This window comes from Cavia porcellus, unplaced genomic scaffold (assembly GCF_034190915.1).
Source record: "Cavia porcellus strain 051 isolate PalLab524CR breed Dunkin Hartley unplaced genomic scaffold, mCavPor4.1 scaffold_1, whole genome shotgun sequence".
Lineage (NCBI taxonomy): Eukaryota > Metazoa > Chordata > Mammalia > Rodentia > Caviidae > Cavia > Cavia porcellus.
Window position 1 is genome coordinate 128,046,318 of NW_026947484.1, and position 13,820 is coordinate 128,060,137.

Here is a 13,820-nt window from a genome sequence, read left to right on the forward strand (position 1 = left end):
ATCTAACACATTACTATTTTTATGAAAGCAGTCAGGATTGTAAGTTGATAAATTTAATAGCACATAATACAAAACAAGAAAAACTAAAGTGCAAAGTCACTTGAAAATATTGTTATAAAGAATAACTACAATTATTAATAGCATTAATGTTTAAAAGAAAATGATAAGCCACAAAGCAAACCTATGGCCCACTTCTTTCTTTGGTTAAAGAGAACGCCACAATATACATTTTCAACCTTGTAAAGTTTTCTTTGTTTCTTCATTGCACTCCCAAACACTAGTAACTTTACCAACAAAAGTCTCAACCATCACTGTTGACTATATCCATCGGTAAAATTAAGTAAAGGACCATGAAAGTCACTAGGCAATGTGAAAAACCAGCAAATCTGACAATGATTAAGATTATGTAACAACTTAGTTCAGTGGAAATTCAACATATATTTCAGGTTCTCTGTGCAAGGAAACAACTGGCAAGTATGACAAAATGTACAACGGTAAACAATATGCTTTAATACAGACTAATTAGTACAATTGCTACCAAATAGCATTTATTACATACTGAGCACTTTCAAAAGTATTGTATTAAATCCTGTAATGCTGTACTAACTTTCTAAAGTTGATATATCAGTCTCCTTTTGCAGAGAAGGACACTGCGAAACAGAGAGGAAAAATTGTTGAATGTCTTTCAAACAATTAAGTAAATAGTTAAGTCCAGTTCCCCGTCAAGACAATGTGCTCAGAGCTGTACTTTCTACCACTAAGTGATGGAATGGTACATTAATAATACCTCAATGGGGAACTGAAAAAGCAAAAGGGCCAATACTGTCAGAAAAAGTGTAGAGTCATTTATTAATTCATGTAATGAACATCTATTAAGTACCTGCAACCTCACAGAACTATGCATTGAGTTCTTTCCCAATACAAAGGCCTATGGAAAAAATATACAATCTACATTTATACATGGATCTGAAATTCAAGCCTGATGGAGCAGTTACACCTGGCTTAATCACTTTTTTTTTTCCTACAAGCCACCCTAGTGAGAGCCTGGAAAGCAGTCAGTGTACTAGCACTCAGATGTCAATTACATTAGCCAGAAAGAGAAAACAACCCCAAATTCAAAGGAACTTCCACAGTTAAAGCACTAACAACAAATAATGCTCCTGAGAAGCAGCTCGTCCATGCAGTCTCAGTGATACCAATCCTTTGTTTAAACATCTTGAATAAAACATCTGTCTACAACTGTGAAAACTTGCTAAACATCAGCCACATCAGTAGCAGCAGGATATGCTCATTAGACAGGGGTTAACTTTGAAAAATGAGGCTTCACAATGTGTCAGCAGAAAAAGGCAGAGATGCAAGAATCTACCTGTCCCTTTCCATATAATTCAAGCATAACCCAAAGAGGGCTAAAGGGAGAAATGGTTGTTACCCCTTCAGCAACTTCAATAGCCAGAGTATCATCTATTTTTTAAATATGGAGAAATATAATTATATAAATTAATTATACCTAGTGGGAGACTATTCTATATATTGTTTTAAGTACTTCTTTTGCTTTTGTGAGATTATGCTTCATGAAGTTCTAAAATCTTTGAACAAACAGAAATATCTGAAGCGTTATACCTATACAAAACCATCACCTTTAGGAAAAAAAGGTACCAATTTATTTTATTAATGGTTTAGTCGGCCATATTTATAATCTGTGAATTGACTATATTTTCTTTTAAATAATCTAAATGATTCTAAAAATGTTTGCTATAAATTGTTGAGAGTTAAATGTGCTCCTGATACACTATAAATACAGAAATTCATTTCTATGGAGGGGGATGGTCTAAATAAAAATGCCCATAGAAGAAAGAAAGAAAGAAAGCATTTAAAATAACATAAAGGTTAGAAAATTCTGTGCAATGTAAATACAACTTACACACAATAAGAAAAAAATATGTTTAAAGTCATATACTCTTACTAAGTAGAATAAAATAAGTCATTTCTAAATATTATTTTAGAACTCTCGGCAAATGGTTTGGGAAAATAAGAACTATTAAAAAACAAACCAGAATCTTATTTTTTTAATGACCTCAATTTTTTTGTTCTGCAGTTGGAAGATTTAAACTGATCTCAGGATACAAGTGAGGCAATCTCTAGCCAGAGGCAACAAAGCTCCTATAAATCTCAGACAGCTCATAAACTGGCAGGACTACCATGGGTGTGGTTTCAGTTGAAAGCTATAAGGCTTTGAAAATTAAACTTTACAACTAGGTGAACACTGCTTACAATGACAAAACAAAACAAAATACATAGTCCAGATTATTTCTCAGCGAAGCTATTGTTTATTTCATGTCCCACTTGATTCACTGTCAAGTTCCTATATTTGAAATCCCTTCATTGAGAATACCTCTTACCTTTAATAGTAGAATAATGTACAAAGCAAAATATTTGGTAATTAAACTGTGGAAAGCACTGCCTAATGGATGAAAAAGTATAATTATACTAACATAATGACAGGGTAAACCCCACAAAGTTAAGTAGAACATAACTGAATGTTTTCTGTAGGTAATTCATTGGTCTCCAGAAAGGACACTTGCTTACAAAGTCCTTAAAACCATGCTTCTCCTATAAAAGTGTATGAATACAAGATGAAGAAACTTTCCCGCATCAGGAGGCTACCAGTTGTATATTCTCCTCCTAATTCCTTAGAAAAATGTTTACTTTTGAAGTACTAACCTGCTGGTTAGTTTTCTTATCCTATTCAGGAAGAAGTAGAAGGAGATTGCTGGAAATGTGAGCTTTAACCAGGCACCCTGAGGCTGTTTAGTAAGTGAATAACCAGCTCAATTGTTGATTGTGGAGAATGTGGTACTGGGGGTTACTCATCATGTGAATGATTTACAGTTTAGACCTTCACCTCCTGGCCACACAGTATATGTACCAGACTGTGAAGAACAAAGGCCAACAAAATGCCTGACTTTCTATAGCAATTCCCATAAACCTTCATAATCACTTAACTGCAGTCATCCTAGAGCACATGCTTAGAAACACACCTGGATCCATCTGCCTGGGAGTTCTTCGGAGTCCATTGGTTCGTTTCTGTGCAGAAAGGTAAAACAAAGCAAAACAAAGATGTTTTGGTTATTTAGCATTATGAAATTATATTAACTCTCATACTGCGAAAGGACAAGGAATGCTGGATTTTTCCAATTAAAAGCATGACTAAATTTGAACAAAATATAGTTTTAAAACTTGCTTTTATAACATTTTAAAATAGGTCTTCCATTTGAACATTATTATATTTGATAAGCCACTGATATGACACTAAGAAAAACAAGTATTTTTGTCTGCTAACTCCAGGTATATATCAGGATTTTTTGGTGAGGGTTATTTTTTGTTTTTCTGTTTAAGTCACAGTCATTATAAGAAACAAGAGAGCAAAACCCATTTTTCATGAGGAAATATTCTTAGTAAAGTCACTAGCACTAGCCTTAAACTGACCTAACAAACCTCTAATTCAGTTATATCCGGAGCCTGACAACCAGAGACAGACAAAAGTAAACAACCTCAAAACAAAGATCTGAAGCTCTGATTTTAGCAAACACTTAAATAAAAAATGGTGTCTCAATTACACCGTATCTGAACACTGTGAAAAAATAAAAATATAAAAAACCCAAACTGACATGCAAGGTAGGACTGGGAAGGTAAAAAAGTGAACTGTTATAGAAAATGATTCCATAAGATACAGTGTGCAGTACAAAACTTACAGAAAATGCATGACTACACATTTGATTTCACAAGCAATAAACTCATTCCCACCTAATAACTACTGTCATCTCAGTAAGAAGAATCTGATTTTTCACTTTTTATTATACAGCTGGATAAGAAATTAAGTCTATGCCTACCACATAATTCAGATTTTCACAAAAGCAATTTTCTTTTTGTGTGCATTGCGTTTTCGCTATGTGTAAAGACTTGGTTTCATTCAGAACACAGTAGGTTTGCTAAGCACACATTAGCCATGGATTTTTTCCTAGGGCTCCTTCTGATGCTGTCTGAAGCGGAGTCTAGTTTCCATGGGGTCTCAAAGCCACATCTGGCAGATTCTTGGGTTCTCAGGTGAAAGAAAACTGGAAGAAATCTGGTGAAACTTGAAATATGTAATTTCTGTCTTTACTCCAACTACTTTCAAAATGGATTTGTAAAAGACTAATAGGATCATCAAAATCAGTATTTGAAGCTCTGTTGAACAAGACGGAAAAAGTACAGTAAAGAGAGTGACTATGAGAGGAAAATGTTACTCTCAACTCCTTGGTAACCAGACAGCAAAACAAAGAACCATGATACAGATTTGCATCAGACAATAGGAAAGAAAACTTTCAAAGAAAAAAAAAAAACTACCTGAAATTTTACAAAAATTTTGATGCTCTCTATATAAAGGACATTGAGCCACACTGCTGACAATATTTTCATCAAGAAAATATATGATAGATATCTTGATGCTATTCAGTTTCTCCATACCCCATGACCTTCTTAAAATATCACAGAAAGTGTCTTTTTGCTAATCTTACTATACCTCCTTTTTCAAAAGTTTTGGGATCCAGGAAAAGAATTCAATCTTTTGTCTGGTCTGTGCCCTAGAATCTCAAAACCAGCATTACAGTACTTTGAAATTACAAACTTAAAATGTGAAAAAGAAAACATGAGTTCAAAAGAAACTCCGTTATTACCTTGAGTTTAAGATTAAAATTGACAACACAGCACAGTTAAGCATACAGATTAAAGAATAAGACTAAGTTCAGATTCAGTGTAGCTCTGTGCCTCAGTTTGCTAACCCATAGAAAGGGGATAAAACATAAAACTTATGTCAAGTGCTTGACATAGTTCTTGCCACATAGCACAGATGAAGTGATAACATATTATTGCTATTTTGTGGAATCTTGAAAGTTTACAGTTACAAAAAGGATGAATTTTACTGCTAACTTACTGCCTCCTTTTTTTTTTAATTTTGGAGACAGACATGTTGCCCAGCCTGAGCCTAAACTCCTGAACTCAAGAGAATCTCCTGCCTCATTCTTCGGAGTATCTGGGCCTATGCGTGTGTTTATGTTTTAGGTTTTTCATTCTGAAGTCACTGAAAATCAGTCACTCTGAAAACTTAAAGTTTTTACAGGAAAGGCTAGCAATTAAATAAACTACCTGTTAAAGAAGAAAACATTTTCAATAAGAGGGAATTTTTAGCTACTTTGATCAAGTACACTTGGAGAATTTGAGATTTTTTTGTAATTTGTAATATAAAAAGTATATTGTAAAAATAAGGACAAAATCTAAACAATTTTAAAATGCAAAACTCAATTGTCATTCTGTCATCCCTGTCCCTTCCTGACCTGTATTCTCAAAATCCTAGGATGAACTGGACACTCCCTTGTCCCCAACAAGCAGGAGAGGGGAAGGTGAGAAGGACACATATAGTAGCTGCCGGTGGGAGCTCTCAGTTACAACCCTAAACACCATGAGAATCAGTCTGCAGAGCCTTTGCAATCTGCTTTGATCTACCTGGAAGGATAGAGGGACAAAAGGGAATTTTATAAGCACTTGGTAATTATTTCTTGCTTCATTACTTGTTACTTTGTTTTTTAAAAGACTTTCATTATGCAAGAATCTGTCTTCTTAGTTCTTTTTGGGGAAAAAATTCTTGTTGATTATACTAACAAAACAAGCAAAGCTTCACTGGCTACAAGGAAGCAAGCTTTGGTTCTTCTGTTTTCACCTGCATCGAGGAATGCATTTAAAGGAGGTGTATTTAAAGGAGGTGAACAGATATGCAATCATAGACTTGCTTCTTGTCAGAGGGAACTTGGAAGGTCCATGAGAGGCGGATATGAGGGTGGATTTGTGGCTATTGAAAACCAACCTAAACCTTGAGAATGAAGTCTATCATTAAAAATAAAAATTCACTATCATGGTTATTAAAAAGCAAACAGAAGAGAACTCTAAACAGGCACAAGGAGAGAAAAATACCTTTAAGTTGAGGGGGAAAAAAGGGTCTCCTCATTTACTTGGGGAAAGACACTCCTAAGAGTAAATATATCTATTATGGGGTGAAAAGACTTCTTAACGTTCTTTCTTACATCTCTTCCTTAAATCAACTGAAATTTTTAAGTAAATTGGCCAACCAGAGTTCTCCATCCAAAGCAGAGATTATTAGTGGAGTCACATATTAATTAAATAACACATATTCAAAACTTAAGCAAATCACTAAAAATTAATGTGACATTTAAAAAATTAATGTGAAAATTAATTATTTTAATGAATAAGCCTATGTGTAATTTTTAAAAGTATAAGAGAGCCTGAGAGAATTATTTAATATCATGTGAAAATGACTAAACTCCTCTTAGCACATTTTCTTTCTGTAAATACACCCACTTCACAGCACCTTATTAAAATAAAATGAAACCATCGTTCTCAGAAAAAGTAATACATACAGCTATCTAATAGTATGTGTTAAGTAACACTGAGTTAAAGTTCAGGGCTGGACAAGGAAATCTATCTCAACAATCGAGGAACAGGGTGAGAGTGTAAGTGAAGAAAGGCTGCTTTGCCAGAGCTCTGGCTCTGCTGGAAGAAAAGCCTGACAGCCCTCAGGAAGAACTTTACCTGACAAGGAAAACGCTAGGAGAAAATCTAGGTTAATTTACTTTAGCCTAAAATGGCTTATGTGGCTTTAAAAAAAGATCTTTTAAGTCATTTCTTGAGGCAGATCCTAGATTCTAAAGCACAGTCCACATTCTGGATCTAAAGATTCTAGGAACTGCAGCGTATAGATTCTAAAGTTCACAGAACAGCTGCACTACCAGGAACTTCTTCCTACTCCATTCTTTCTAATGCCCTACTTGTACAAATTATGTGTTTATGCCAAAAAAAGTAGAAAGAAGTGTTTCATAGGACATCTTGCTGTATGGTTCATGACTTTTAAATACTACCTCATTTAAAACATACTGTTTCTGTTTTTCTTGTTTAGTTTGGTGCTAGAAATTGATAGCACTTTTAAAGAGCGATAAGTGGTATGTTTTAAAATGATTTGGTAAACAGTTTTGTCATTCTTTTGTCCGGGAATTCTCCAATTACTGTTTTTTTTTTGGGGGGGGGTGCATGAATGAAGCACATACATTTTACATTTTACTATTCTCTGCTATGGAATTATCTTTAAAGGTTTTGATTTAGCATTTTTGCAGCGTACAGGGGAAAAACCGTTAATTTTCATTGAAGGCAGTGTTGACCTGGAATTGGTAATGTTTTTCATTCTTTTGCAATTTGTAAACTAAACTTATTGTGATAGCTAAGTGGTCACATATTTCTAAGATATTAGGAGTTACAATACTAAACCAAAGCAGAATGTTATGGGACACTGACTGGGTCAACAGGTGATAGCACTAATCACGTTTGAGAAAACTAGAAATATGAAATGATTTCCTTAGATGAAGGATGTTAGAATTTTCGGTAGTGGCAAATGTCAGGCAACACCACATTTCAGGACAGGAGATATGTATACCAGCTCTCTGAGTTGAAAGCCTGTCTTCCCTCTGCAGAAACTGTCCTGTTGCACACACACTGTGAGACCACATATTCTTAATTTTCTTCACTCTAACAGGTCCAGACAGTGTCTGAAAATTCCTCTCAACTATTCCTTTCATTCACAAGCTCCTGGTTGCTCCCTCCATTTCTGTTTTTCTCTGTACATTCCAAAAGGCACATTTAACACTGTGAAGGCTCAAGACTGCTTAAGTTAGCAATGCTAAGATTATATAAAAAATTTTTTAAATGTTAGTCTTACCTCTGGTGGTTTGAGCGGCCCTTGTTCTGAAACAAATGTAAAAATTGGCATTGTCAGTGCAGTTACTTGGTCTGGTTAGCAACCTTAGCTTGTTCTCTGCAGTGTGGCAAAACACTACTGCTTTGTTTTCTTAACTGATACCCGTAATATATTTCCAGGGTCCCTCAGCCAGGCTAGTAATTGTTTTGCAACCTGGGTTCTCTTACCTTATTGGCTTGTCAGGAAAATGACTCATACTTCTAAACGACTTCTAGGTTATGCTCAACTTATTCGAATGTTTATTAAGCAATGTCAGCTTAACCACATAAAACTCCTTAAAACAAGGGCTTGCACTAAATTTAAATGCATGCTAGATGCAAACCCTCTTTCAACACATGCTGCTTTAAGAATTTAAACGCGCTAAGTCACACAGGCATTGCACTGACTGTAATTGCAAACTGAACACAGCACAGCATTTCATAAGATCTTTTTCTGTTAAGAAATTACAGTTATTATTTTTAATTCTGGGGAAAATATAGTTTAATTTAAAAGATATTTTTAAAAAAATGAACCAGCCTTTGATTCCAATACTAATTTTCTTTTCATTCTTATTTTACCTCTCAATATACAGGAGCAATATCTCTTCACGACATTTTAGTTCTGTATTTGATTAACAGTTATAAAGGGGCCTGGGATTTTTAGGTAAGCAATCCAGTCAAAAGGCAAAAGATCATTCAGAGCATAGGAGCACAGGCAACAGATGGAAGACAGTGGGCAGTGTTTTTGCTTTCTTTCTATATCTAGAAGCATCTAGACATACATGTTATAGCTTCCGGACCAAGCAAGGCCCTTCACCGCAGGGAGCCCACACCTGTATTTTTCCTGTCCCAAACAACCCTCTACAGTAGGAACTTAGAAAAGAGATACACCTGAAAGTGACACTGGGTTAGTAACGTGGACCTCAATGGGACCTTGTGTAGGATGTTTCTTTAAAACACTCTAAGAAGCCCTAGGGCTAGCAGAGGTTCACAAGGAAAACCATGAGGATACCTGACCAGTTGCCTCCCACTGCTTGAGGGAGAACACTGCCTGAGGCACGGAACTGGAGGTTGTGGGTGCCACTCTCCCCTCTAACAGGACTACTCCATTAATGGAAATGAAAGAGCTATGAGTAGAATGTCACTTTTCTGGAGAAAAGCTGAATCTTCAACACTTCGTTAATATTTTCTTGGTTTTCGTGGAAAACTGTCTGCCTTCTAAGAAAGCATCGTTGCTAGGCCTGAATAGTTTTCAGTATTCCTAGTATTCCTACTATTTTCAGTATTCCTACTATTCAGTAGAATGCAGTTTTCCTAGACAAGAGGTTATTTCACTTCTTTTCCTCCTCACTAAAACAATTCAATGTCTTGGAAGAAAGACTGAATAAGAAGGCTGGCTGGGAGGAGTGTATAAAAGTACCCTTTGGTTGGCACCAAGACAGAAGCCAGGTTAAGTGAACTTGATTTTTAAGAGGGCTGGTAGGATACCTGTTTTACCGGTTTTCCCTAAAAGACTTATATATTCCAGGATAGCCCTAATCTTGTTTATTTTTCTACTTGTGTGTTCAAGCCTGAACTGGAAATCATAAATTGTGGGAAGCACCCAACAGGAGGCCAGTTTAAGCTTCCTGTCCCAGAACACTAAGGGAAGTTTTGATATTTCAAGGTGACCTCTAAAATGACAATATTTCAAAATGTGGAAGACCTCCAGACAACCTCTAAAAATGGAGAATTCTCAGATCTTTCGGGTTTAGTGTCCATAAATGAAAATGCACTTTAATTTCAATTCAAAAATATTTTGGGTTTTTTTTTTCTGATTCTTTGCACAGCAGTGTTTTTATGTCCTTGTGAAGTATGTCTTCTATGATATGCTTTAAATGTGTTGTTTGTGGTATTAAAGTCACATCTGGTTCCAGAGAGGCCCTAGTATATGCCTTGGCAAAAGCAAATGATGGTATTTAAAGTATAGATCTTACTGTATGCAGCACTTGCAAACTTCTGCCAAAGAATGAAACAAAACACAAGGCCCTCCTTTACAGACTCTCCATAAGTTATTGTGTAGCTGCTGGTGGCAAGCTACGGCAGTGAGGATCGGTCACAGAATCCAGCGGGGGTGTGATGCTCAAGTGAGACAGGCATGGGACTAGCACAAGGACTGGCATTAGACTGGCATGACTAACTTACTCAGCTCCCTGTCCTTCATTTTCCCCTCTTCTCGCTATTTCCTGCTTTTGTTCTTCACTTGGTGTCTCCACAATAAAATAAGCTTTCCTCAGATTTCTTCCAGATTTCCTTCAGATTTATTTAATGCCCTGCCAAGCCAAGGATCCAGTTCAGAAAAATGGAAAGAGGCTAAGGTGTTGGTTGAGACTCTATCTCAAAGGCCACATGTCTTTAAATGAGGCCTGCATTTTCCTTTTTCTGGCCGTCGCATCTCCACCTGTATCAACCCTCTTCACCAGGTCAAAGGTTGACTGCTCCCCTGGACTTGGCACAGGCAGTCAGCACGCCAATGTGCTCTTGCTGAGTATGCCACGTTAGGAGCAGCTCTTCAAAGTCTGAATGCTTACACAGCCATTTCTCAGTGTATGATTTATATTACAATCTGCTCTGAGTTCAAAAACTTTAACCAGGATAGATAGACATTTATATTTGAACTCGCAGCAGTGGCCATACCATTAAACTGAATTATCTTCTTTACAAACATAATTTTAATTCTGATGACCAATGAATGTAATGGTTTCTTTAAGAGTAAAACAGTAGTAATGAAGGAAAGAAACACTCAACTCTAACAAAACTTCATACATATTTCAAAATAAAGGTCCATTCTGCTATAAAAATGGAACAAGAATCCCTTTTTATGAGGCATTCGATGGAAAACTTAATGCACTTTTGAAATCTGCAACCCTATCTTTTATTTCCTCCTAGTACCTACCCAAAACTATGATGGAAGAGACTTGCACCTCTAGAAAACTCTACAGATGCCACGGGTCAGTGTTAGGTCTGGGATGATAAAAGGTGATTATCATCATATCTTCTTTAACTGAATTTTGACCCAGAAGAAAAGCTGTTGGTTCAGATCTGATAAAAAAAGATTCAGAATCAGTCTGTATGTGTGTGCGCGCGCACGCATGCCTGTGTGTCTGCCTGCCTGCCTGCCTCTCTTTCTCTTTCTCAGTGTGTGTGTTTCCCTTGAGAACATTCTTAGGATAATAATTCAGTTCTTCAAGTGTCTAAAAGTTTTAATCCTCAACTTGTCCTTCCTCTGCAGCCTACTTCTCAGGCTGCTATTGATCAAACTATAAAATGTTCTTACCCCTTCAAGAACCTTTCTAGATGGTGATTCACAGGCCCTTATGGGGTTTACACCTTGCATTCTTTCATCATGTCCCAACTGGTTTAATGTAATTCACAGGAGAGGTTTTACCAAGGTCTCTAGAGCCTTTTCAGAGCTCCATCTCCAATGCCAGCAGAGTTCACTGTGTGCATATTCATGGAAGAGAAATGATTTTCACTGAGGGTTTAGACTCACAGTGTATAACTCATTTGTTTAAACACAAAATTTAGTCCTATTATGTTTGTTTTTGTAATACAAGTGGCTCTTAACTCATACATTATTATACAATTTGCTTTGTCTCTTAAGTTCTCTTTCTTAAGACTAAATAAATCAATGTCCAGGAAGACCAACTATCAGAAGAGGGGCCACAAAAAAGTAATTACCAGTATGGTTACTGGAGGTGCCTTGCCATCATGGCTAATATGCAATTTTCATGAAACATAAAACTGAAGAATGGCAGGATTGATCAAATTTTGGAGGAAGTTGCACAAATGCTGTATTCACTACTCAAATCTATAGCAATTACCATAAAGAAAAAGTGAACCAAAAACCACAAAAAAGTACTTGAAAAGAAGATTTGATTTCAATTCCTTTTTTTTTGGGGGGGGTGTTAGAAAGGAATCTAACCATATAATAGTTTATAATTTACTTTAATAATTAATGGTATATTATTAAACTGACTCAAATAGTTAAAGGAAAGAAATAATCATTACTTTGTAATATGAAATCATCTTGATGAGTTAAAAACTAATAATTTATAGAAAAGTTTTTAAGTACCATTAAGCTGAAACAAAGTCTTTTTTAAAAAATGAAATAAATTACTAAGCCTCAGTTCATTTAAAAGTAGTGTGATAACGTCCTTGTGGTAGAAGGCTAAAATAAAATTATCCGCTAAAAGTTTATCTCTTATGCTAAAGCATGCAATATTATTTATTTCTTAAAAGCCTATTTTGGGCACCATTGTGTGATGCAGATTCTTGGTAGAAATCTTGCAGGATTAAACCAGCAGGCTACTAAAGCAAATTCCTCTCAATTACAGGTGGTTGCAGCAGCAGCAGGAATAACAGTCAGACTAGACAGAAGAGCAGTTCAATAGATAAGCAAGTGGGGATCTGCTTCAGTTAAATATTAGAGAAGCTGAGGCTTGCATTTCCATAAAAGGAAAGATGCAGGCTGGGGATTTAGCTCAGTGGCATAAGCTCCTGCCTTGCAAGCAGGCAGTCACGAGTTCAATCCTTGGCACTGATAAAAATAAATAAATAAATAAATAAAATTTAAAAAAAAAAAAAAAAAGGAAAGACACATTAAAGCAAAGCTATCTGCTCCAGCAATATTTGTCCCCCAATGTTACTTTCTTTGTTTTAACTGTGAATATTCAAAGCAAGGTATATCAATCATTATTAGAGTAGGAAGGGAACAAGAGAAAGGAGATTGGCCACATAGTATCTTGGGGGCACACTTAAATGTCCTCAAAGGTTGGAGTCTAGGATTAGTCCTTCATAGTGGTGTACTGTCACCCAGTTCTATCAGCTTTGCAGTAACTTGTTGAGAGAGATTCATATAATGGTGACCATAAGTATGCCTTAACAACGCTGTTATTTCGGCACACGCTCAGAGTCACGCATATGTTGATCATAGGGTTGCTATGGTGAATGTGAAGGAGTCAAATCAGGTTCAACTACAAAGAGAGAGCAGAACTGCCTGCCCTTTATTTATATCCTTTCAAATTATCAAATGTTATGAAAAACTAATCAATCAACCTTCAGGGATTTCAAGTTGTATCATTTATCTTATTAAAAAACAAACAGCATACTTTTTCATACTTCAAATAATTTAAATTAATATTCTGTCATGGTTATATACAAATATGAAGGGATTGCTTCATTCAGAAACATACTGCATATTTACCAAATAATCATAATTCTCAGGATGAGTGAGATTGCATGAGATTTAGAAGCTATAGTACATGAAATATAAAAAATAAAAACAATATCTTAGGAAGGCTAACTTCCATAAGAACAGAAATGCTTTATGGTTAATATTTACTTGCATTCTGAAACACTTTTAAGCACTGTACTAGAGTTGAAATAATGGACACTGAAGATGAGACCCACAGTCCCTATATCTGCTTTTACTTTTTCTATAGTGAAGGAGCATGTAACTTACTAGACAAAGTAAAAGCAGCAAAGACAGTAATGTTCATCAAGCAATCCTTGTATACCACTACAGTGTCCAATTTCCCTTATAATTCAGTCGAGGATGTGCAACTAGTTTTAGCCACTGGCAGTTAACACAAAGAGCTCTGCTAATTTTCAGGCCCTGTGTCTAAAAAGCTGCAACCCTGAACACCATGTGGCATGCTAGCCATCACAGATGGAACTGACCTACATGATAAGCCATTTCTTGGGGCACTGCTAAACTCCAAGAAATAGTGTATGTGAGAGAGACTTTCTTGTGTGAAAGCTACTGGAACTGAGAGTTTGTTAGTTACTACAACACATCTTGGCTTTGAAAAATCAATTAAACCTACATGGGTGCTAATTATAGAATAGCTTAATCAGTCTATCACTGAGTGACCATGGTGAAGTTAATGATTGGCAAAGAGTTTGGGTAGAGAGTAAAGGAAAGGGAGTTCTTGGAACTATAA

General features: G+C 35.9%; 1 protein-coding gene and 1 long non-coding RNA gene across 3 annotated transcripts in view; one reads left to right on the forward strand and one right to left on the reverse strand.

The window, feature by feature from the left end:
* Positions 1-13,820, reverse strand: part of Vav3 (vav guanine nucleotide exchange factor 3) — a 364,771-nt gene that overhangs the window by 99,120 nt on the left and 251,831 nt on the right. For both annotated transcript variants that reach the window (XM_063255201.1, XM_063255206.1), the window contains exons 18-19: positions 7,820-7,845; positions 3,039-3,084 (exon numbers count right to left, since the gene is read on the reverse strand). In XM_063255201.1, the coding sequence (XP_063111271.1) occupies positions 3,039-3,084; positions 7,820-7,845 (72 nt within the window). The remainder of the gene's footprint in view (positions 1-3,038; positions 3,085-7,819; positions 7,846-13,820) is intronic.
* The window catches only part of LOC134477367 (uncharacterized), a 32,159-nt gene continuing 21,283 nt past the window's right edge, over positions 2,945-13,820 (forward strand). The window contains exon 1 of the long non-coding RNA XR_010049395.1: positions 2,945-3,096. This is a non-coding gene — a long non-coding RNA (uncharacterized LOC134477367). The remainder of the gene's footprint in view (positions 3,097-13,820) is intronic.